Source organism: Lucilia sericata, unplaced genomic scaffold (assembly GCF_015586225.1).
Source record: "Lucilia sericata isolate MDLA Ls3-8-SP2 unplaced genomic scaffold, ASM1558622v1 Contig001610F_arrow, whole genome shotgun sequence".
In the NCBI taxonomy this organism is placed as follows: domain Eukaryota; kingdom Metazoa; phylum Arthropoda; class Insecta; order Diptera; family Calliphoridae; genus Lucilia; species Lucilia sericata.
Genome location: NW_023995527.1, coordinates 79,348 through 106,230, shown reverse-complemented (window position 1 = coordinate 106,230; position 26,883 = coordinate 79,348). Strand labels below are relative to the sequence as shown.

Below are 26,883 nucleotides of genomic sequence, written 5' to 3'. Positions count from 1 at the left end.
GTTTTCTTTCATTTCATTTGAAAATAAATTATTGAGTTTTAAGTACAAGAAGAAGAAGAAACAATAATAATAAAACCGCAGGAAAGTTTTATTTTATTTGAAATATACAAACATGCATTTCTTTAATGTATTTATAACAATTTATACAAGTAAATTGTTAATCTGATCCAATTTTTTTTTTATAATTACTTTGTTGTAATTGTAGTTTGTTGTTTTTATAATGTTATATTTTCTTTTTATTTTATTTCTTTTTTATAAAGAATTATTAATCATATTTGTTTTAAATAATTTGTATTTTTAGATTTATTTGTTGTTTTTTACATTTAAATACACATTTATAAAATTATATAGAATTTATAACTAACTAAATTATTTATGATTTAAACGTAATTTTATTTTGAAAAATTTATTTAATCGGTATTGAATGGAAAAAGTTAATTTAAGGAAACATGTTTTGGGTTTTTATGCAATTAGGAAAATTTTTTGTTAAATAAATTGTTAATTTACAAAGTAATTTTCTTTAGAATCTTATTGCAAAAGTCTAACAGAATTAAAGCCAAAAATAATTAGTTCAAATAGCTTTTATTCTTAAGTCGTACCAGTTTTGAAATTACACTTGTTTTTTAGGAAAAGCGTAATTCTTCCTACTTTTCTATTCTTGCAGTCCAATTTTAAGAATATTTCAAAATTTTACTCTCCTTTTCAAAAAAAAATTTTACCGAATGTTTTGTCAAAATATGGGGAATTTAACCTATTGACCTTTGGGGTCAAAGGTCAAGTTTTTATATATTAAACAAGGTCAAGTTTTTATATATTTGACATTTAGCTAAATATTTAGTATTTTTCAATGGATCTTGATGAAACCTTGAAAAATATGCCATGATCAATGAAGTTTAAATTCTAGTGAAAATTAACCCTTTGCAGACCTTGGTTATATGAAACTGTTGCCCTTTTAAAACTCTTAAAATAACAATCTGAAATTTAACTTTATTGTGATCAATTTTTAAGAAAATTTTAATATTTTTCAATCGAATGCGATAAAACCTTGCAGAAATTTTAATGAAAATTAACCCTTTGCTGTCCCTGGTGATAAAATAAGGACATTTTTTAAAACTCTTAAAGAACCATTGAACCATTTTGTAATGAATTTTTTGTACATGGACCGGCATCAGCCGCGCACCAAACTTGCAAGCCGCGTGTTCTTTAGCTCACTCTGTGATTGAAAAAACACATCGTATTTAAGAGACTTGGAAGATAAAATAGGACATATTGAATAGATTCTTGAATGTTCCTATGGATACTTAATTATGTCGACACAGGATTCTGGAAAAACAACACTATATTTTCCACTACTTCTCGAACAAATCTATGAAGTCCTGTAAAACGATTTTTTTTATCGCGAATATTCTAAGAATTCAATTAATATGTATCAATAAAGAGGAGCATACTTTTAGGCATACGTTAAAAAATAACCTTTATATATTACAAGCCTTTTCCTAGTACATCTTCTGATTAAATAATTTTTCAAATTTTGTGTTTTTTTTTTTGATTTTCTTTTTACATTCATTCCATTTCATTTATTTTTTTAAAGCAAATAGTAGTAATTACTTAACTAAATACGTATTCAAACTAAATAGACTCTTAATTTAACTCTATATGTACATAAGTCTTACAATTTTGTCACTGAGGCCATGAAGTGGGCACATAGGGTCGCCACACTTCTTCTCCCTCTCTCGAGGCATGAGTATGTTGATCATTTGTCACACCCGCTGATGCAACACTAACGCCACCACCACCGCCCACCACATTAACTTCAGTTGCGGGATCCGTTAAATGCGTTTGTGTTTGTCTTTGTTCCGGATCTAGATTCGCTGGATCTGTTACTACCACATGAGTATGAGGATCATTATTCATTAATCCACCTCCACCTACGCCTGCCGCACTATTAGTATTTTGCATTTGTTCTTCGTGGTCCGAGGTGCCTATACCGATCTCTATGCTCGAACGATTGCCGGAAAGGGAACTGATAGTGAGAGCATTTTCTCCTCCTAAATATTGTTCGATTTTATCGGTGCCGTGTAGGTGTAAGTGAATTTCATTTTGATTATAGGTGGATATAAGTTGAGGATACAGCACCATTGTGTGCGCTGTATGAGCTGAGTATTGTGGCTGACCCGCACAACTACCATATTGGTAATTATTATAGCCATTAGACCAGTTGTTATAGGAAGAATAACCCGCTGCTGCTGCATTATAGGAATCGTATTCATTTTTCGGTACCGTACTATAGTTGGGACTACAAATCGGAGGCTGAACATGCGGCACTATGGCACTGGGATGATAATCACTGGTCGGGCAATAGGGTTGCATATCGGTGAGCACGGTTGGCAAGTGTAAGTTGGCGGGATCGGTGGTGAGACTTTCATAGCCGCTGTAAGCGGAATTTGTGGCAGCTGCTGAAGCAGCTGATGGCGGTGGAGGTGGTGGTAAGTGATGGGTATGATGAAAACTGGAATAGGCAGAGGCACTAGTCATGCTGCTGGAATAACCTGTCCATTCGGCGGCACCCATAAGATTGTTGTTGTCTAAAAATATGAAAAAGTTTAAAAAATTAATTAAATATTTAACAAAATTTTTAATTTAATACAATATTTAATAAATGAACAAGAGGAGCCTTAATAGAACGGGAGTGAGAAAAGCATTTTTAAAATAATAAACATGTCATAAACATTATAAGCCATATTTTTACAACAAAATAATATTAATTGAAAAATAATTTGACATAAGCTGCGATTCTAAGGTCGTTCCCTTAATGAAATTGATGACAGACAGGATAACAAGCAAAACATATGAACAAAATGGCAACCTGCTGTGTCATATATAAAATATGTCACTCAATCCAAAGACACACATATTAGCAACAACAGCAACAGATATAAAACTAGAAAAATTATTAATTTAAAGCAAAAGGGTTACATAACAACAGAGGGAAAAAAAATTATTAAAAAATTCCCTGAAAGAAAAGAGCAGTTAAGAAAACACTTTCTTAACAGGTGAGCTTACTAAACATACTTTGATTAATTATAAATCTTAAATTCTTCAACATTATTAATTAAACTAATTTAAGAAACTAATTAATTTAATTATAAACAACACAAATTTTAATAAACTGTCAGAAGAAAAAAATCTTATATCTTTCCGCTGGCTTCAAAAGACCTATGACGTACATACCGTTAATTTAACCCATAATTGAAAAATGTTTTTTTTTTTATTCATTTTCATCCCCTTGTTTCTTCACAATAATGAAGACAACATTTGCCGTTTGTAGACCATGAAGGATGACTGACGTCGACTCCTCTACCTTTGTAGATTTGAAGCAATTTTATACCATAATCACTGTTGAAACTAAAACTAGCATTTATCACATTTTAATGTTTCAATTAGTATGAAAATTTTCCTGCTAATATGAACTACAGCGTTTTAACCCCTTGTTGTATAAAATGTTGTTAAACAAACTGCAGTGAATTAGACCTTTAGCGGCGGCCACGCACATTTTAATATTTGTTGTATTTGTACGCCCCTCATAATCATCATTATTCACGTCATCGACATCAACAGTAATTTTGAAGGGATACACTCAAAGATAAATGTTTCATTCGTTTCAACTATTTAGAATAAAACTGGAACTGAACTAGAACTGAACTAAAACTGAACTAGAACTGAACTAAAACTGAACTAGAACTGAACTGAACTAGAACTGAACTAGAACTGAACTAGAACTAAACTAGAACTGAACTAGAACTGAACTAGAACTGGACTAGAACTGAACTAGAACTGAACTAGAACTGAACTAGAAAACTAGAGCTGAACTAGAACTGAACTAGAACTGAACTAGAACTGAACTAGAACTGAACTAGAACTGAACTAGAACTGAACTAGAACTGAACTAGAACTGAACTAGAACTGAACTAGAACTGAACTAGAACTGAACTAGAACTGAACTAGAACTGAACTAGAACTGAACTAGAACTGAACTAGAACTGAACTAGAACTGAACTAGAACTGAACTAGAACTGAACTAGAACTGAACTAGAACTGACCTAGAACTGAACTAGAACTGCACTAGAACTGAACTAGAACTGAACTAGAACTGAACTAGAACTGAACTAGAACTGAACTAGAACTGAACTAGAACTGAACTAGAACTGAACTAGAACTGAACTAGAACTGAACTAGAACTGAACTAGAACTGACCTAGAACTGAACTTGAACTGCACTAGAACTGAACTAGAACTGAATTAGAACTTTAAAATAGAACAGGAACTGAACTAGAACTGAACTAGAACTGAACTAGAACTGAACTAGAACTGAACTAGAACTGAACTAGAACTGAACTGGAACTGAACTAGAACTGATTTTTTCCAAGTGTATATTTTCAAAGTCATTACAAAATCCACATAAATATTTCATTGTACGTTGCAGCATAAACGTCTAAATAAATTATTATGTTGTACATAATACAGTTGTTCTAGCTACTGTAGTACCACCAACTTTTCATTGCTGTCCCTGCGTCTCTCCATCCGTCAGTCTTCAGGTTTTCCCATAAACAATTTTGTCCATTGCCGACTGCTACGGACTTGTAACTTTTAAGGATTACAAAAACAATAATAAACGAAAAATAATATGCAAGAGGCAACATATAATTTTCATGTTGCAAGTACATTTATTCACTGTCAACATGTTGAGCCTTTTTGTTTTATTCCAAACAAATTAAATTTTTTTTAAAGCCAATATACCGCTTAGATTGTTTTTTTCTTTAGCCGTTTAAAGCAAGGAGTTTGTTTGTTTTTTTGCATGCGTGTGTCCTGTTTCGTTTCCTTTTTGTCATTAATTTAACCTTCAATTGACGTTTGATAATTGCAAAGGACTCTCTGTTGTCCATTTTCCCATTACAACATTTTTTCCAACGTTTTAATGATTATGTTGTCATTTGTTGTTGTTTTTTTACTGTTGTATTGCTAACAAATGTCTATTGTTTTTGCTCGTTGAAGGGGAACCTTCAATTAATTATAATTGTAATTAGTTTGATATCCTTTCATGGATTCCCTTAATAGAGAGGGATTATTGCAATGTGTCCTGCTGTGTGTGTATAAGAGTTTTTCAATTTTGATTTTTGGTGTGTGAGTGCAGAGAAAGGAGTAAATAAATTAAGAGAGAAAGTGGTCAATGTTTTGCACTAATCATTACCAGTTGCAGAGCTTTCAGAATTGAAAATCAAGTCTTTAAGTGGTTGCAGCAGACGTTCATTATATAACATCTTTTCATATATGTGATCAGTGACTTTTTATACTTTATTTAAATGTAAACAATACCGGATATTAACAATTTAACACCTTATGAAAAGATAATAAAAATTTCAAAATCTTCTCATCATCATAATGAAAATTATCATCTTCGCGCAACCATTTTTTTTATATAAAAGAAAAATTGAAGACAAAAAATTAAAAAAAGAAACCATAAACAGTTCCCACTAACACATTATGGACACTTCTGCATCCCCACAAAATTTAATGGTGATTATTCTTTTTGTTTGTAACCAAACTCCTGGCCAAACAGTCCACTTACTTGGTCATAAATTACACCATATTGTATGTATAGATACTAAAGAAATGTTTTGGTATTTGTAATTTAAAATGGTGTTGTAAATTTGTGTAGAACAAAACAAAAAAACTCAATATCCAGGAACGGAAGTTGGACTGCGGTTTTGCAAAAATAATGATAAACAAAAAGAAATAATAATAATGATATTCATCTTCTGCCTCATGTCTTGATAATGAAGATAAGTGTAGATATAATGCAGTTAGTTTTACCCAGATTTAATGTTTAAGTTTCCATTCAAAAATTTCATTGCTTAAGAACAGAAACGAAAATTTCTTCTGAATGAATTTGTTTTGTTTGAGTTTATTGAATGGTGGTGTTAATAGGAGGTTTTATAAAGAGTTTTAAAGACGAATTCAGTTCTAGTTCAGTTCTAGTTCAGTTCTACTTCAGTTCTAGTTCAGTTTTAGTTCAGTTCTAGTTCAGTTCTACTTCAGTTCTACTTCAGTTCTAGTTCAGTTTTAGTTCAGTTCTAGTTCAGTTCTACTTCAGTTCTAGTTCAGTTTTAGTTCAGTTTTAGTTCAGTTCTAGTTCAGTTCTAGTTCAGTTCTAGTTCAGTTCTAGTTCAGTTCTAGTTCAGTTCTAGTTCAGTTCTAGTTCAGTTCTAGTTCAGTTCTAGTTCAGTTCTAGTTCAGTTCTAGTTCAGTTCTAGTTCAGTTCTAGTTCAGTTCTAGTTCAGTTCTAGTTCAGTTCTAGTTCAGTTCTAGTTCTAGTTCTAGTTCAGTTCTAGTTCAGTTCTAGTTCAGTTCTAGTTCAGTTCTAGTTCAGTTCTAGTTCAGTTCTAGTTCAGTTCTAGTTCAGTTCTAGTTCAGTTCTAGTTCAGTTCTAGTTCAGTTCTAGTTCAGTTCTAGTTCAGTTCTAGTTCAGTTCTAGTTCAGTTCTAGTTCAGTTCTAGTTCAGTTCTAGTTCAGTTCTAGTTCAGTTCTAGTTCAGTTCTAGTTCAGTTCTAGTTCAGTTCTAGTTCAGTTCTAGTTCAGTTCTAATTCGTATATGTAGGACCAAAGTTAATTCAAACTTCTTTAAAATCATTTTAATAGTTTGAAAAGAGACAATCTTAGTTCTTGAGAATCATTATCAAATCCCTTTCTTTAAAAATCACAAATCAAAAACATGTATTTTCCATACATATTCACAAACACTATTCAAAGTTATTCCAACTGAAAGCTTTCTTTTGAGCTCCCTTGCTCCCTTACATTCAAATCAAACCAGAGTTCTCTGGAAACTGTAAGAGAATTCCCTGTCGATGTCTTATTTAGTACTATATCTAACAGTATAACTTATCAAGGAGGTCTTTGCGCATATCTGCTTTTGTTGAATCCTAAATTGGGAGATTTGAGATTCTCACAAACTTTATTCAAAGTTATTCCAATTAAAAAGTTCTATTCCCAAAATATGTGTAAATTGTACTCAAAGTTATTTAGATCAGTTTGAAGATTTTCTCTCAAACTGAGAATGATTTGATTTAAACAATGTTTGATTCAGGATTCAGATTTTTGATATTAACTTTTCACTACCTTGCGCTTCACCCTTTTTTAGAGGATCGATCATGTGTTAAAGTTCATTGGTTTTCGTTTATTTTTCTTCTCTTCCTTTCTAGTACTTAAACATTTTGGCATTTGAACAGCTACCAAAAAACGAACTCAATTCATTTTGAAATACATTTCCGTTTTGGCCAAAAGAAAAACAGTGGCTTTCTTTAAAAAAAAAAGAACTTTTACTAAAGTGTTGGCAAGAACTCTAAACTGTCTTGTCAAAATTTTTAAAGAACAGAACTTTAAGAAAATTTTAAAAATTTTGCATGTTTTTTCTACTGTTTGGCAAATTTGTTTGCCATATTTGGAACATTGATTGGTTGTATTTTTAACAAACTTCAGGCAAATTATTTAACATTGACATGTTAATGATTTGAGGTTTTAAAAACATTTGTTTTAAAACAAGGGATTTACAATTTTTTTTTTAATCTTTCTTTTTAAACATGTACTTACTAAAACACTTTTACTCATTTAGTAAAGTTTTTTGAGTAAAAAAAAAAACAACACTATTCAACTGACTTTTTTCCAACAGCTGCCCAGTTTTGCAACCACATTTCGATTGATTTGCGGCTTTTCCTACTGTTTTTATATTAAAATAATTTTTTAAAGTTTTAAATCTTATTTTTGTCTACATTTTGTTGGTAAAAACAGATTTAAATCCTTTTTTTTGGGCTTTAAATATTGACCCAATTAAACTTATGGTGTTTTTGTCGGCCATTTATAATAATTTGTAACATATGTATGTTTTTTTCTCAACTAGAATTGTTAGCTTTTAAACTTCTTGGAAATTTGTGTATTATATTGAAAATTTTGTTTAATTTTATTAACTGTTAAAGGAATTTCCGGTCTTGTTTTAAAAAGATGTTTTAATGTGGATGATTTTTGTAAGTTTTGAAATAATATCAACATTTCTTATATGTATGTTGAAATACTCTATAAAAGGCAGTTTACTCAAGTGTCTTGGTATAGTCTGGACTATAGATCATTCTATAGTCTTGACTATGGATCATTCTATAGTCTTGACTAGATCATTTTATAGTCTTGACTATAGTTCATTCTATAGTCTTGACCATACATCATTCTACAGATCATTCTATAGTCTTGACTATAGATCATTCTAAAGTCTTGACTATAGATCAATCTATAGTCTTGACTATAGATCATTCTATAGTCTTGACTAGATCATTTTATAGTCTTGACCATACATCATTCTACAGATCATTCTATAGTCTTGACTATAATCATTCTATAGTCTTGACTATAGATCATTCTATAGTCTTGACTATAGATCATTCTATAGTCTTGACTATAGTTCATTCTATAATTTTGACTATAGATCATTCTATAATCTTAACTATAGATCATTCTATAATCTTGACTATAAAGCACTCTATAGGCTTGACTACAGATCAGTCTACATCTTGACTATAAATCAATATATAGTCTTCACTTTAGCACTATACATCAGTCTGTAATAATCTAATATAGATCATTATATAGTCTTGACTATAGATCATTCTATAGTCTTGACCATAGATCATTCTATAGTCTTGACCATAGATCATTCTATAGTCTTGACTATAGATCATTCTATAGTCTTGACTATAGATCATTATATAGTCTTAACTATAGATTATTATATAATCTTGACTATAGATCACTCTATAGCCTTGACTACAGATCAGTTTACAGTCTGGACTATAAATGAACCTATACTCTTCACTTTAACACTATAGATCAGTCTGTAATCTCTAATATAGATCATTATATAGTCTCGAATATAGATCATTCTATGGTCTTGACTAAAGATCATTCTATTGTCTGAGTATAGATCATTCCATAGTCTTGACTATACATAATTCTATAGTCTTGACTATACATAATCCTATAGTCTTGATTATACATAATTCTATAGTATTGACTATAGATCATTCTATAGATCATATAGTCTTAACTTAATCTTCACTATAGATCATTTTATAGCCTTGACTGTAGATCAGTCTATAGTCTTGACTATAGCACTATAGATGAGTCTGTAATATCTAATATAGATCATTATATAGTCTTGACTATAGATCATTCTATAGTGTTGACTATAGATCAGTCTACAGTATAGATCTTAAGGGTAGATCATTCCAGAGTCTTGACTATATATCAATCTATAGTCTATACTATAGATCACTTTATAGTATTTGCAATAGATCAGTATATAGTCTTTTCTATAGATCATTGACTACAGATCAGTCTTTAATCTTTAATAAAAATCAGTCTATAGTCATGGCTACATATTTTTGTATAGTCTTGACTATAGATCATTCTATAATCTTGCCTATAGATCAGTCAATAGTCTGGTCAATAGATACATATGGTTATAGTCTTGACTCTAAATATAGATCTAGATCAAGATTAAATATTTTTTAATTCCCTTTAAGTTAATTCTTCGAAATCTGTTTTTTTTTTTATTAAAAATTCAATTCATATTGAGTAGGTAGGGTATGAGTAAGTTTACCTTGATAACATTATATTGTTTTTCTTTTCTGCAAATTAATTTTTTTGTGAGTGTGATCAATTAATTAACATATTTACGTTTATTTTAATCTGATATTTTTTGTTTCAAAAAATCCGCTTAAATTTTGTTTTTGTTTTAAGTTGTAAATGAATCAGTATTTTAGGCGCCACTATAACTAACAAAAGTAGCAATGGATAATGATGATTTAGTTTAACTTTTGTTTATTTTATTGTTAATAAAGTTTTTATCTTTTTATTTGTTTAAATTAATTTATTTGTTAATTTTCTTAAATTTTATTTAGATTTATGTAGAAAGAAACATAATATTAGACAAATGAAATAAATTAGTTACGATATGATTTTTGGAATTTTTTATTAGTAATAGAAAATTTAATTTTCATTAATAAAAGAAAATTTTTTAGAAAATGGAGGTTTGAAATATTTAATTCAAACGTTTCTGATACCTTAATAAAATTCCAACAATTTGATATCAAATAAGTGAATTAATCTCAAAAAAGTTAAAAGAAATATGCATTAAACCTAAATTAAGTCTTCAATAAACTTTTTTTTTCCATTTTCACTCAAACACATTATCAACATTTATTCCCCCCTCTAATGATCATCAATTAATTTTAATGCTTTCAAATAAAAATCAAAAAAGAAATTATTATCATCATCAACGAACTTACCTTGTAAATGGGATGCATTCGGTTTATAACCCTGACAATCTGAATTGATTGTACTACTCGTTGGTGAATGATTACCGACGCTGCCACCACCAATGCCTCCCGTTAATTGCGGTAAACTACTACTGTTCGTACTCGAAGCCGATGTTGGTGTTGCTGCAGAATTAACAATTGAAGCAGCCGTAGCGGCGGCTGATGAGCGGGTAACACGATGTAATGAGCCCAATTCACGAAAATGACTGGTAAAGCTGGTATCGGGATAGGGACGTTGTGATAAGCCGAAACCACGAAAATGGGTGCCATTAGGAGGACCTAATAAATAGAGTAAAGAAAAAAACGTAATTATTTATAGGAATTTTAAAAAACATTTACATTTTCTTTACATAGAGAGTCAGTTTTTTCTATATAAAAATGAAGACTTAAACTGCTGCATAATTTATTACAAAAACAACAGAAAAAACTAGGTACGAAGTACATTTTTTTAAATAAAAAACAACAGCTTTAATATAAAATAAAAAATAACATAAAACATTCATACCAATATTGTTAATGTTGTTTGTGTTTGCTTATTTTTCAAAAAAACCGCAAACAGTTTTTTTTTTTTAATTTTTGTTTAAAAATAAAAATATATTGTATTTATATTGGGGCATTCAGAAAAAAACAAGTACTGCTATAAAAATATTCTAAAATAGCAATAACAAAAACGTAGTTTTAACTCAACTTTTCAAACACTTGCTGCTCTTATTACGAAACACAAAAAAACCTTTTTTCAAACCAATCTTTTGTTACCAATTTTGGGGTACTAACATGAATAGTTGTAGTTTTGTGATGAGTTTCTCTTTCATTTCCGTTAATATCCTTTCAGCTGACACACTAACCCAACCATTGAAGCAACCAACCAATAAGCAGATGAGATTACCAATACAGAAACAATACAGAATATCCGTTACCATTTTATCAAAGGGTTCAATATCGGGAAAAAATATAAATTTTGTTAAGAAAAATCTCATCACTAAGGAGAAATAACGTTTAATTTGGTACATTAAAAAAGTGATCGGCACCCATTTGTACCAAGTTCCGAAAGTTTTTTGCTGTTTATTGAAAAATATTTGTTCGTCGATTTGGTTCAATTAAAAAGTCGACCTTTGGTGTTGTATTAGTTCAATTAAGCCACCACTGCCTTGGAAGCTTAACTCCTACACTGTAGATTTGCAGATTCGATCGATCGTTGATCTTTATTTGGTTCAATTTAAGAGTCGTTGAATTTAAGCGACTACTGCTTGGAAAGTCCAACTACTACACTGGCGAATTGTAAATTCGATCGTTGATTTTTATTTGGTTCAATATAAAAGTCGATCGTCAATCTTATTTTAGTTCAATTTTAGTACCGAATGGGTCCGATTTAAGAATTCATTGATCTTTTTTAGTCCAATTTAAGCATCGATTTGGTTTAATTTAATAGTAGATGATTGCTCTGTTTTTGGTCAATATAGCTTTGATTTAGTTGCTCCACTTGGTTACATTTAATATTCGATCGTTGATATTTAATGGTTTAACTTAAGAGTCGATAGTTGATCTTATTTTAATCCAATTTATGCATCCATTTGATTTAATTTAAAAGTCGATCGTTGATCTTATTTTAATCCAATTTAAGCGACCCCTGCTTTGGAAGCATAACTCCTACACTGTCGATTTGTAGATTCCATCGATCGTTGATCTTTATTTGCTTCAATTTAAGGTTCAATAGTCGATCTTATTTTCGTTCAATTTAAGGACCACTGCTCTGAAAGTTCAACTACTCTGCAATTTTTATTTGGTTTAATATAAAGTCGATCGTTAATCTTATTTTAGTTCAATTTAGTGCCGAATGGTTCCATTTAAGAATCGTTCGCTGATCTTTTTTAATCCAATAAAAGCGTCGATTTTGTTTGCTCTTTTGGTTCAATTTAATATTCGATCGTTGATCTTTTATGGTTTAATTTAAAAGACGATAGTTGATCTTATTTTAGTCTAATTTAGGTATCGATTTACTTAGTTAAAAGAGACGACCGTTGTTCTTGTTTTAGTCTTATTTAAGTTTCGATTTAGTTTAATTTATAGAGTCGATCGTTGATCTTGCTTTAGTTATATTTAAGCGATAACTGCTTTGGAAGCTTAACTCCTACACTGTAGATTCGATCGATCGTTGACCTTTATTTGGTTCAATTAAGAGTCGATCGGTTATCTTATTGTAGTCGTATTTTAGCGTCGAATGGTTAAGAAGCGATCTTTTATGGTTTAAGTAAAGATCGATAGTTGTTCCTCTGTTAGTCCAATTTAAGCTTCGATTTGATTCTATTTATGAGTCGATCGTTATTCTTATTTCAGTCCAATTTAAGTACCGTTTTAGTGTAATTATACGATACGATCGTTGTTCTTGTTTTAGTTCAAATTAGGCGATTGTTTAATATAAGCTGTCGATTTGTAGATTCGATCGATCGTTGACTATTATTTGGTTCAATTTAAGAATCATTAATCTTATTTAATCCAAATGGATTCAACTTAAGAATCGATCGTTGATCTTGTTTTAGTCTAATCAATGGTTGCTCTTTCTTATTGATCTCTATTTGGTTTAATTAAAGAATCGATTGTTGATCTTACATATTTTGTTCAATTTAAAAGTCGATCCTTGATCTGATTTTAGTCCAATTAAAGTGGTCACTGCTTTGAATGCTTTGATTTGTAGATTCGATTGATCATTGTTTTCAATTTGATTCAATTTAAGAGTCGATCGTTGATCTTCTTTTATTCCAAATTAAGCGCCAATTTAAGCACTTTGAAAACTAGTTGCCAAACCAAATTCTATTTGTAGCTCCGATCAGTTTCCTTGAAGTTGTAATCATTTATAAAGGCAATCCAATTGTTGCACAACACTTGTTTCTATTTGCCCAAATAATCCTTAAATAGTTCAAATACCATTCTAATTAACTCTGCATGTAAGTGTTAGCTAAAACTTCATAATATTTAGATCATAAACATATTTTAAACAAGGGATTAATCCCTTAAATCCTATTGTTTGTCTTTGTGTTGTTTTTTAAATAGATAAGTATGCTTTATGCATTGTGTTAAACACATGTTGCAACATGTCCACACAACCAACTCCCTTACAGTCTGTTTTCTATTTTTTTCTTTTTCTAAGCGGATTAACTTCTGAAAGTATTTATAGTGAACAAAAGGGAGGAGGTTTACTTTTTCTAAGTCGGTTTTTTATCTCATGCTTTAGAAATTTTAAATGTTTTTGAAAAAAAGTTTATCTGTGAAGTAGTTTTTGTAACCACAACATATGAACAACTTGTTTGTAAGATAATTTTTAATGAATATAAATTAACTCATAGGAAAAGTAATACTTAATTAAGCGCCTTTTTTAAAGAGATAAGTTATCATTTTATTTGCTTTGATTTAAAACAAAGTTCAAAACAAAGGCTCTCTTTTAAATGTTAATATCACACAATTGGTCTTTCGAACATGGAGGGGTTCATATAAGGTAAAAAACAAGGCAGTACAATCAATCTTTATGCTAATTTTGTTGTCCTTTCTAAGAAAGGACACTATCAATGGCTGTTGTTACTGCTTATTTGTTTCTTTCGAAACTATTAGAAGTCAATTCGTATACATCAAATTATATGTTTCAATTCTTACTAATTTAATAAACGATTCTCACCATTTAACAAATAATCAACTTTTAACTCCTCCCCAACAACCGCATCAATTACACCATATTTGTCTTCATACATGTGGCTTTCAAACTATTCTCACATTCAATAACCGATGATGATGATGATGACAAGGCAGACGTTTTAAAGTGACCACTATTGCCAACGACACTGACCCCACCACCACCGCTATCATCAACTCGACGACCATCATCATTACTAGCACCAGTTTCGTTATAAGAACTAAGCGATAATTCGAAAGGGACGACGAAATGGACGAAGTTGTGGCATTTATTATGGTCGTTGGCAAACTTAAACTAAACTCATCATCTTGATCTTGATCGTGTTCTTTTATTTTTTTCATTTTTTGTGATTTTCGATTTATTGCTGTTGCTGCAGCATCAGCAGTAGCAATTGTTGATGGTGGCGGCAACAACATTGTTCTAAATGTGCGACGCGTTAAAAACAACTTCGACTTACTTGTTTTTGAGCGCGGTTCACGAGGTCCATCGACTGTTACTTTTATATAGCCTTCGAATAGGTAGCCACCTGTCGGGGAAATGTATCCACAGTGATGGTTAAAGTGAAACTTTTACCTGAAAAGAGAAGAAAAAAGAAACAAACATAAACATAAATTAGATTTTATAGGGTCGTTTTAAAACAATTGAAGGAGTAAAACAGTGAAACTCTTTATGGTAGAATTATTTTAAATCTGATATTATAAAGAAAAATTGCATCAAATTTAAATGAAATTACTACAACTCTTAGTTGTGCTTACAAAAAAAAGAAAACAAGAAAGTTTTAACACAATTTTAGTTACGGGAAACAAAAATCTCAATTTGCAATGATTGTTGCAACCAACGTTATAATAGATGCAAATCCAGATAATAACTAACTAACTAACTAACTAACTAACTAACTAACTAACTAACTAACTAACTAACTAACTAACTACTAACTAACTAACTAACTACTAACTAACTAACTAACTAACTAACTAACTAACTAACTAACTAACTAACTAACTAACTACTAACTAACTAACTAACTACTACCTAACTACATAACTAACTAACTAACTAACTAACTAACTAACTAACTAACTAACTAACTAACTAACTAACTAACTAACTAACTAACTCAACTAACTAACTACTAACTAACTAACTAACTAACTACTAAACTAACTAACTACTAACTAACTAACTACTACTAACTAACGTAACTAACTACACTAACTAACTAACTACTAATAACAACTAACGAACTAACTAACTAACTAACTAACTAACTAACTAACTAACTAACTACTAACTAACTAACTAACTAACTACTAACTAAACTAACGTAACTAACTAACTACTAACTAACTACAACTAACTAACTAACTAACGACTAACTAACTAACTAACTAACTAACTAACTAACTAACTACTAACTAACTAACTAACTACACTAACTAACTAACTAACTACTAACTAACAACTAACTAACTAACTAACTAACTAACTAACTAACTAACTAACCTACTACTAACTACTAACTAACTAACTAACTAACTAACTAACTAACTAACTAACTAACTAACTAACTAACTAACTACTACTAACTAACTAACTAACTAACTAACTAACTAACTACTAACTAACTAACTAAAAATAACTAACTAACTAACTAACTAACTAACTAACTAACTAACTAACTAACTAACTAACTAACTAACTAACTAACTAACTACTAACTAACTAACTAACTAACTAACTAACTAACTAACTAACTAACTAACTAACTACTAACTAACTAACTAACTACCTAACTAACTAACTAACTACTAACTAACTAACTAACTAACTAACTAACTACTACTAACTAACTAACTAACTAACTAACTAACTACTAACTACTAACTAACTAACTAACTAACTAACTAACTAACTAACTAACTACTCTACTAACTAACTAACTAACTAACTAACTAACTAACTAACTAACTAACTAACTAACTAACTAACTAACTAACTAACTACTAACTAACTAACTAACTAACTAACTACCTAACCTAACTAACTAATCTAACTAACTAACTAACTAACTAACTAACTAACTACTAACTAACTAACTAACTACTAACTAACTAACTAACTAACTAACTAACTAACTAACTAACTAACTAACTAACTAACTAACTAACTAACTACTAACTAACTGACTAACTAACTACTAACTAACTAACTAACTAACTAACTAACTAACTAACTAACTAACTAACTAACTAACTAACTAACTAACTAACTAAACTAACTAACTAACTAACTAACTACCTAACTAACTAACTAACTAACTAACTAACTAACTAACTAACTAACTAACTAACTAACTAACTAACTAACTAACTAACTAACTAACTAACTAACTAACTAACTAACTAACTAACTACTAACTAACTAACTAACTAACTAACTAACTAACTAACTAACTAACTAACTAACTAACTAACTAACTAACTACTAACTAACTAACTAACTAACTAACGTCGGCAGTCGATCACAAAGAAAAAAAGTCTGCGCTATGTTGCTCATCATCATCGATATTATGTTCCGACCTTATAAAGTATATACATATGTGTGACTGTTGAAATTAATTTCTGCGGTATTCAAAACTTCAATAATTCTATAGGACATGCTTTCAAGAAGTTTCGTATTTAAATCTGTCCATAAAAAACGGAATTATAAGCAAAAATCCAAGACAACCCCTGAAAATTTCATCAAAAAAAAAAAAAAAAAGAGTGTTAGTGCTTGCTTTGAAAAAAAAAAAAAAAACCTACAAAAACACACGCTTATTGAAAAAGCGTATGTGTGGTTGTATGTTTCTTTTATTGCTCTGCGTATTTTGTTGGTTTTTGTGCTTTGCGTATTTTGTTGGTTGTTCGTGTGTTTTGTTTTGGTTCGTTTGGTGTTAGTTGTTGTTGTTTTATGTTTTGCTGTTGCTAAAGTAACGGTAGAGTGAGTTAAAAATTGTAAAATAAATTGAAATTTTATAAAATTAAACTTATTTAAATACACTATTGTGAAGGATATATAAGATTCGACAGTGGCGAATATTGATATCTTAGGTACTTGTTTTCATATCAAACGTTACTTTAATAAAGCTTCTGCAGTACTTCCATGTTGTAAATTCGACAATATATAGCAGTGTAAAAAGATGCTTGCACTTAGTATGTGTCAGGCGATAATAATCTTACCAGAACTTATAAATTAACTTTGTTCTAACCTTTTTTTAACCTTTGCAATTAAGACACGTTTTTATCTTATTAATTACACCATGTCGGTTTTCTTGCATGTGTAAATTTCAGTTTTTGTAAATCAAATTAAATTTATTATTAATTGAGGCAATATGAAACACAATGTACTTATTTTAACCTGTTGAAAGCAGTTGAAATAAAAAGGTCTTAGGAGATAAAAATTTCAGCACGTTTTACTGTAAGTCTCGTTTCATAAAGGAATGTTACAATTCAAATTTGTAACATTTTTAAATAAGTGATAAAAAATCAACAAGGGAAAATGTTTTCAGTTCATAAAAAATGTTAAATGTTAAATTTTATTTAAATTTAATTTTGGTTGATCCTGCCAAAACTAAGGATTATAGAATATTATAATGTTACCACATTCTAACTCTTAATATAAATTAAAGTCATTCTTATTATATCAATATCCACCACAGATAAAGTATTCACATAATAAATACAACTGTAACATATTGTTCTTTGTAACAAATGCTAAAATGGCAACAATTTCCCATTTTACTACCAACAACAACAATATTTGAAATATATCCGCTTTTTTTGTTCACTTCTTTTTCTCAACACTTTTAAGTGATGGATAGATACTCTTCCGTTTAGGCACTTTATATGTCCTTTTTTATACTATTTTCCTTTCAAATGAAAAATCGACAACAACGAAACCCAAACAGACTGTCAATTGAACGGAATAAAGTAAAAAAAAAGAAAACATTTTATGTTTTTTTCTTTTCCTTTTAGTAGTTTTAGGAATGCTGGTGATAAAGAAGATGCTGTTGCTGCAAATGTATATTTTTCGTGGCAATATTGTTCCATTTTATACTTATATATCCTTTCAGCAGAAATAGCTGACATGCTGCAAAAACCGAAAAGATAGCTGATAAGTATTAATAGAATGAGTTTTGTTAAATTTTAAGAAAATATTTACTTGAAATAAAAAATATTGCAATATTTCGAAATGAACTAAAAATAAATATTTTCTTTATATTTGAGGCTATTTTTTTATTAAAACGGAAATCGCCTCTATAACCTTCAAACGTGACAAATATTTTACTCCATATTAAAACCTCTACAAATTTCTTTCTTTAAGACACTTACGAACATTTATTACTATTTATAAATATTTATTGCCCTTTGATCCATTTATTATAGTCTGTCAATTAATCATTCATTTTTTTCCTATAATTATAACTCCTTAATATAGTCTTTGGTGTTTGATCTAACTGTTAAGCAATAAATAAAAATTAATGTTAAATAAATAAAGGAAAAACATAATATATAACCACATGTAATAAAATGAAATCAATTAATTATAATTCTAAACTAAGTGTCATACAAATGTAGAAGTGTTAGACAAATGAATGTAAACCCGGTGATTTTATTGGCTTTAGATACTCCACAAAGACATCCAATAACCCCAAAGAGCGTCAATCCTGGAAATTTTTCTTAGGATAGTTCTGATCCAATTCGTGAAGTTCTAGTTCAGTTATAGTTCAAGTTCAGTTCTAGTTCAGTTCTAGTTCAGTTCTAGATCAGTTCTAGTTCAGTTCTAGTTCAGTTCTAGTTCAGTTCTAGTTCAGTTCTAGTTCAGTTCTAGTTCAGTTCTAGTTCAGTTCTAGTTCAGTTCTAGTTCAGTTCTAGTTCAGTTCTAGTTCAATTCTAGTTCAGTTCTAGTTCAGTTCTAGTTTCAGTTCTAGTTCAGTTCTAGTTCAGTTCTAGTTCAGTTCTAGTTCAGTTCTAGTTCAGTTCTAGTTCAGTTCTAGTTCAGTTCTAGTTCAGTTCTAGTTCAGTTCTAGTTCAGTTCTAGTTCAGTTCTAGTCAGTTCTAGTTCAGTTCTAGTTCAGTTCTAGTTCAGTTCTAGTTCAGTTAGTTCTAGTTCAGTTCTAGTTCAGTTCTAGTTCAGTTCTAGTTCAGTTCTAGTTCAGTTCTAGTTCAGTTCTAGTTCAGTTCTAGTTCAGTTCTAGTTCAGTTCTAGTTCAGTTCTAGTTCAGTTCTAGTTCAGTTCTAGTTCAGTTCTAGTTCAGTTCTAGTTCAGTTCTAGTTCAGTTCTAGTTCAGTTCAGTTCTAGTTCAATTCAGTTCAGTTCTAGTTCAGTTCTAGTTCAGTTCTAGTTCAGTTCTAGTTCAGTTCTAGTTCAGTTCTAGTTCAGTTCTAGTTCAGTTCTAGTTCAGTTCTAGTTCAGTTCTAGTTCAGTTCTAGTTCAGTTCTAGTTCAGTTCTAGTTCAGTTCTAGTTCAGTTCTAGTTCAGTTCTAGTTCAGTTCTAGTTCAGTTCTAGTTCAGTTCTAGTTCAGTTCTAGTTCAGTTCTAGTTCAGTTCTAGTTCAGTTCTAGTTCAGTTCTAGTTCAGTTCTAGTTCAGTTCTAGTTCAGTTCTAGTTCAGTTCTAGTTCAGTTCAGTTCTAGTTCAGTTCTAGTTCAGTTCTAGTTCAGTTCTTGTTCAGTTCTAGTTCAGTTCTAGTTCAGTTCTAGTTCAGTTCTAGTTCAGTTCTAGTTCAGTTCTAGTTCAGTTCTAGTTCAGTTCTAGTTCAGTTCTAGTTCAGTTCTAGTTCAGTTCTAGTTCAGTTCTAGTTCAGTTCTAGTTCAGTTCTAGTTCAGTTCTAGTTCAGTTCTAGTTCAGTTCTAGTTCAGTTCTAGTTCAGTTCTAGTTCAGTTCTAGTTCAGTTCTAGTTCAGTTCTAGTTCAGTTCTAGTTCAGTTCTAGTTCAGTTCTAGTTCAGTTCTAGTTCAGTTCTAGTTCAGTTCTAGTTCAGTTCTAGTTCAGTTCTAGTTCAGTTCTAGTTGAGTTCTAGTTCAGTTCAAGTCTAATTCAGTTCAAAATTATATTTACTTTTTTCAAAATGAACAGTAATAAAGACTGTATTTCATGTAGAATTATGGCTTTTGCCATTCTAGTCAAAATACTCTAGCTCCTCTAGTCTACAGACTGTAGTCTAACTACATTAGATATTATAGTACATATTATATAGAGTCTATAGAGCCTCTAGTCTAGGACCCGTTTGTTCTTATAGTCTTGACGCTATATACTCTATAGACCACAAATAACAGCACGTAAAGTGTATAGGCTATGAAATGTTGGTCTCTCTACAAATTATAGTCTAAAAAGATACTTTAGTGCTTCTAGTCAAGTATGCAGTAGCTATAATTTTGAGACTAAAGACCATTGATCTAGGACTCTACTTTACGGCTTCGTTAGTAAGCCCTCAAAGGCATTCGTTATCTCTATAAAAACTGTTGGAAAACATATCATGAAATTAATAAATATATTGAAAATCATGTAAAGTACTATGAATATATGGGAAAACTAACTAACATGTGTATGATTAATGATTGATTGATGATTGAACACGAGTATATCAAGGATATTTTTTTTTTTTTTTTTTTAAATTAAGGAAAAAATATAGAAACACCTCGCTCACATGATAAGTGTATTGGAAAAAATGCTTGTAAAATTACAAAAATAAAACAAGTTTTATAGGAAAAAAAAACAGAAACCAAATTGAAAAAGAAAATCAAAGATATAATATATACTAATAAATGTATGTGAAAGAATATTAAACAACTTCATATTCATAGAATGCATTAAGAATTTATTCATCAATCAATTTATATATGCGTCAGCTTGGAGGCTGAATTATTATATACAACTAGCTTATTACCCGCTACTTTGTTAGCGAGGGTTTTTATAGAATGAGAAATATGTTGGCTCTTCATTTAGCAAGGAAAAAATAATATGTATTACAAAGATTACAAATTTTTAAATATTGGTAATTCCCTAATTTGAAGAAATGATGATTGTATATGTGTACTCAATTTTAAGTACTTAAAAGTCCACTTTTATAGATTCTCATTTACGCCGTGCTCTATATGCTTAATTTCATGTTTTTAGGTTGAATTTTATAGAAAACTCAAAAAATACCAATCGAAGGACGAAAAAGTGCCAAAAAGTTCACTTTTATAGATTCTCATTAACTAAGGCCTCTGCATGCTTAATTTCATGTTTCTAGGTTTAATTTTATGGAAAACTCAAAAAGTACCAGTCGAAGTACGATAAAGTACCAAAAAGTCCCCTTTTATAGATTCTAATTTACTCCAGGCTCTACATGCTTAATTTTATGTTTCTAGGTTAAATTTTATAAAAAACTGAAAAAAGTACCAGTCGAAGAATGAAAAAGTACAAAAAAGTCTCCTTTTATAGATTCTTATTTACTCCGGGCTCTACATGCTAAATTTCATGTTTCTATGTTCAATTTTATAGAAAAATCAAAAAGTACCAATCGAAGAACAAAAAAGTACCAAAAAGGTCCTCTTTTATAGTTTCCAATTTACTCCGGGCTCTATATGCTTAATATCATGTTTCTAGGTTCAATTTTATAGAAAAATCAAAAAGTTCCAGTCGAAGAACGAAAAAGTACCAAAAAGTCCCCTTATATATTCCCATTAACTAAGGGCTCTGCATGCTTAATTTCATGTTTCTAGGTTAAATTTTATAGAAAAATCAAAAAGTACCAGTCGAAGAACGAAAAAGTACCAAAAAGTCCCCTTATATATTCCCATTAACTAAGGGCTCTGCATGCTTAATTTCATGTTTCTAGGTTTAATTTGATAGAAAACTCAAAAAGTACCAGTCGAAGGACGAAAAAGTACCAAAAAGTCCCCTATTATAGATTCTCATTCACTCTGGGCTCTACATGCTTAAATTCATGTTTCTAGGTTAAATTTTATAGAAAACTCAAAAAGTACCAGTCGAAAGACGAAAAAGTTCCAAAAAGTCCCCTTTTATAGATTCTCATTTACTAAGGGCTCTACATGCTTAATTTCATGTTTCTAGGTTAAATTTTATAGAAAACTCAAAAAGTACCAGTTGAAGGATGAAAAAGTACCAAAAAGTCCCCTTTTATAGATTCTCATTTACTAAGGGCTCTACATGCTTAATTTCATGTTTCTAGGTTAAATTTTATAGAAAACTCAAAAAGTACCAGTGGAAGGACGAAAAAGTATCAAAAAGTCCCCTTTTATAGATTCTCATTTACTAAGGGCTCTACATGCTTAATTTTATGTTTCTAGGTTAAATTTTATAGAAAACTCAAAAAGTACCAGTCGAAAGACGAAAAAGTCCCCTTTTATAGATTCTCATTTACTAAGGGCTCTACATGCTTAATTTCATGTTTCTAGGTTAAATTTTATAGAAAACTCAAAAAGTACCAGTCGAAGGACGAAAAAGTACAAAAAAGTCCCCTATTATAGATTCTCATTTACTCTGGGCTCTACATGCTTAATTTCATGTTTGTAGGTTAAATTTTATAGAAAACTCAAAAAGTACCAGTCGAAGGACGAAAAAGTACCAAAAAGTCCCCTATTATAGATACTCATTTACTCCGGGCTCTACATGCTTAAATTCATGTTTCTAGGTTAAATTTTATAGAAAACTCAAAAAGTACCAGTCGAAAGACGAAAATGTTCCAAAAAGTCCCCTTTTATAGATTCTCATTTACTCCGGGCTACATGCTTAATTTCATGTTTCTAGGTTAAATTTTACAGAAAACTCAAAAAGTATCGGTCGAAAGACGAAAAAGTACCAAAAAGTCCCCTATTATAGATTCTCATTTACTAAGGGCTCTACATGCTTAATTTCATGTTTCTAGGTTAAATTTTATAGAAAACTCAAAAAGTACCAGTCGAAGGACGAAAAAGTACCAAAAAGTCCCCTATTATAGATTCTCATTTACTCTGGGCTCTACATGCTTAAATTCATGTTTCTAGGTTAAATTTTATAGAAAACTCAAAAAGTACCAGTCGAAGGACGAAAAAGTACCAAAAAGTCCCCTATTATAGATTCTAATTTACTCTGGGCTCTACATGCTTAAATTCATGTTTCTAGGTTAAATTTTATAGAAAACTCAAAAAGTACCAGTCGAAAGACGAAAAAGTTCCAAAAAGTCCCCTTTTATAGATTCTCATTTACTCCGGGCTCTACATGCTTAATTTCATGTTTCTAGGTTAAATTTTATAGAAAACTCAAAAAGTATCAGTCGAAAGACGAAAAAGTACCAAAAAGTCCCCTTTTATAGATTCTCATTTACTAAGGGCTCTACATGCTTAATTTCATGTTTCTAGGTTAAATTTTATAGAAAACTCAAAAAGTACCAGTCGAAGGACGAAAAAGTACCAAAAAGTCCCCTTTTATAGATTCTCATTTACTAAGGGCTCTACATGCTTAATTTCATGTTTCTAGGTTAAATTTTATAGAAAACTCAAAAAGTACCAGTCGAAAGACGAAAAAGTACCAAATAGTCCCCTTTTATAGATTCTCATTTACTAAGGGCTCTACATGCTTAATTTTATGTTTCTAGGTTAAATTTTATAGAAAACTCAAAAAGTACCAGTCGAAGGACGAAAAAGTACCAAAAAGTCCGCTTTTATAGATTCTCATTAACTAAGGCCTCCGCATGCTTAATTCTAAATAAAAATTCTATTCCAAAAAGTTGCAACATCGTAGTGGGAGCCTGTTATTATGTATTCATATGTATAAGTTAATAAACCAAAAACAATGTTTTATGAAAAAAGTACCAAAAATAGGTACAATTTTAACCCCTTAAACGTCCGAATATCCAAAAAGTACTAAATTCATATTTTTTTTTTTTCGTTAAGTTATGAAGGAGTCAAAAATATTTTTTGAATGTGCACTGGTTTAAAAGATACATGGGGTGCGAAAAAAGTACCAAAATACAGTTTTTACCCGTTTATTCCCTAAAGGGGCCGAATTTTAAAAAAAGTACCAGACACCTGTCCGTTTATTTTTTAAATGAACGGCGATAAGCTTTAAACTGTTTTTGTATCTTTTCTAGTTTAGGAGATATAAGGTTACCGAATTTACCCGTTTTTACCCTTTTTTACCCCCTAAACATTCGAATTTCCAAAAATCCCGTCTTAGTGGATCTATTTGGCGGGAGACCAACCTCCTGTCCAAATTTCAGCTCTTTAGCTTCAACCGTTTAGGCTGTGCGATGATGAATCAGTCAGTGAATCAGTCAGTCAGTCAGTCAGTCAGTCAGTCAGTCAGTCAGTCAGTCAGTCAGTCAGTAACGTTAGAATTTTATATATATAGATTTATGTTTCTTGAATACAAATTAAATTATTGATATTAAGGTTTTACAATTTGTTCATTATCTTTGTAAAAGATTTTTAAATTAATGTTCTATTTGATTTTAAAGAAGTTGTTCATAACTTTGTTTTACATAAGTGACATTTCGTCGTCCTTTAAATTGTTCGCTTCATGTGCACAACCATTTTTATACGAAAACATAATTCTTACATATCGTTACCATCATATTTTTAATTTGGCCTCTTTATTGATTTTTTAATTGCCAAAAAGGTCGTGTTCATTCTCTTTAAGTACTGTCATAATTTTCCATTTTTAACTTTTATTCTTTCCAATATACATTTCGCTTTAACAATCAGGTAGGTCACACAGTTAAGTTAAGGCAAACGTTAAAGCAAATTAATGTTTTCCATTCTTTTTTTCAAAAATTTCAATCTCAACCATTCACTCTGATGTTTGCTATCAAGTGGTATATGTCTGTAAAAAATCATCCCTGCCAGCAATTTTGTAGTCGACTACGAGAAAAATTCACTTCTAGTTTACTTTTACAGACTGACTATAAGCTAACTACAATGTAATGCAGAGCTGTCCCGAAATTTTGTATTTGGCAAAGTAAAGAACCGACTTTTAAATACTAACTACAAGCTTACTATAATGTAATGCAGAAGTGCCTCAAAATTATCTGGAGAGAATTAATTGTATTTCAACATGTTTTCTCTGTTATTATGATTTTATTTGTTAACTTTAGTAGACTGACTATAAACGAACAACAATGTAATGCAGAAATGTTTCAAAATTTGGTATTTATTAACCTAAACAACCGACTTTTAAAGACTAGCTACAAGCTAACTATCATATAATGCGGGAGTACCCCAAAATTGTCTGGAGAGCAGTTTGTTTCGACATGTTTTCTTATGTTTCTTTATTATTTGGAATTTTGTTTTACATTTCTGTCATTTTCTTGCATACGTTGTGAAATTAGAGTCAGTAAATTGGAAAAATTAATTGTAAAAGGTTACATATTTCAAAACTCGGTCCCTAAATTCTGCTGATTAATACTGTAAATATAATACATTAACAGTTAACATTACACATAACATTTTAAAATTTATTTTAGATTTGGATCAATGGGAATCATGGAAATAATGAACAAATCATTCATAATTTTATGGATACCGGTGTTATTATTAGTTCCCCATCAGAAAACTGATGTCTATTAATTTTAACGAACTAATACCATAACTTGTATTAAAGCGAAATGAAATTTAGATAACTAGAAGTTAAATTTTAAATAAATTTAATTAAAATGTAATTAATTAATACAGTAGGGAATACAAAAGAAAACTATTACTTGACTTTTCTGCAACTAACTTTAAGTTAGTTAATAAAGAGTTACCTTTAAGCTAATTTTTTTAGTAACTAACTTTAAGCTAGTTGAAAAGTCATGCAGAGTCGGACAATTGACTACTGCGTATGACATCGCCATGTTAAAATAGTCAGTTGGCTCCATTAAAAATAATCCAAGAATCAACCATAACTAGTTGATGAAAAAGTCGTCTTTTAATGTATTTAAAGTTAGTTGAGTTGCTGGCAGGGATTGTACCAACATACATGTGAGTATCGCATGTATTTGGAAACCGAGTTAAGAGTTCGATTTATTAAAACGTAAGTACCGCAACTTACCAATTTGTGCTTCTTTCTTGTCTCATATTTGCCTGTTTTATGGCTGACTGAATGACTGGTTGGTTGACTGGTTGCCAGCCTGTAGGTTTTTGCTGATAATGATGTTCTTTTATATGTTTGCCGGTCTTTGTATTTCTACCCTTTTGTTTAATTTTTCCCAAATACCTGTATGATGATGTAGTTTTATGGTAAATTTTGAAAATTCATTTATACATTGCAACAGTTTCAGGTTGAAATTTAACTTTTAAATGATATGACTGATAAAAACAAAAAGCCTTTTGAACTTTAATTTAATGCTGGATTTTAAGAGATTAAGGCTTTCAAAGGACAATTATACATTGTAAAAAGGTTGTAATTTTCATTTATTTTTAAGCAATTAAATTTTAGATGAATGACTAAATAAAACTTTTCTTTATTGGAAAAAAAAACCTAAATTAATATGTTAGCAGATGCTTTATTACTTTGTAACTTAAAATGGCAAATGTTTAAATTAAAATTTTTAAAATATAATTTAATATATTAAATTTCTTTTACCATATTTTAATAAACTTCATTTTATCATTTTTTCATTTCAGGTAAGTTGCTGATTACGTATACATTTCAATATTTTGGATGCATACTAAAAGTAAGTTTAAAATCCGTTTCTTAAAATAATTGATTATATTGGAATTAAAACAATTTGATGTGCCAAATTTCATAAAATTATCTTGAAAATTGCAATCTGTAGAGTGC

General features: G+C 30.1%; 1 protein-coding gene across 1 annotated transcript in view; it reads right to left on the bottom strand.

Annotated features, from left to right (window-relative positions):
- Nucleotides 1-380: 380 nt before the first annotated feature.
- Nucleotides 381-26,883, bottom strand: part of LOC119612135 (protein lozenge-like) — a 48,476-nt gene continuing 21,973 nt past the window's right edge. Inside the window, 4 exon segments of the mRNA XM_037967877.1 lie at nucleotides 381-2,585; nucleotides 10,388-10,696; nucleotides 14,557-14,602; nucleotides 14,605-14,672. Coding sequence (XP_037823805.1) covers nucleotides 1,681-2,585; nucleotides 10,388-10,696; nucleotides 14,557-14,602; nucleotides 14,605-14,672 — 1,328 coding nt within the window. The 3' untranslated portion in view covers nucleotides 381-1,680.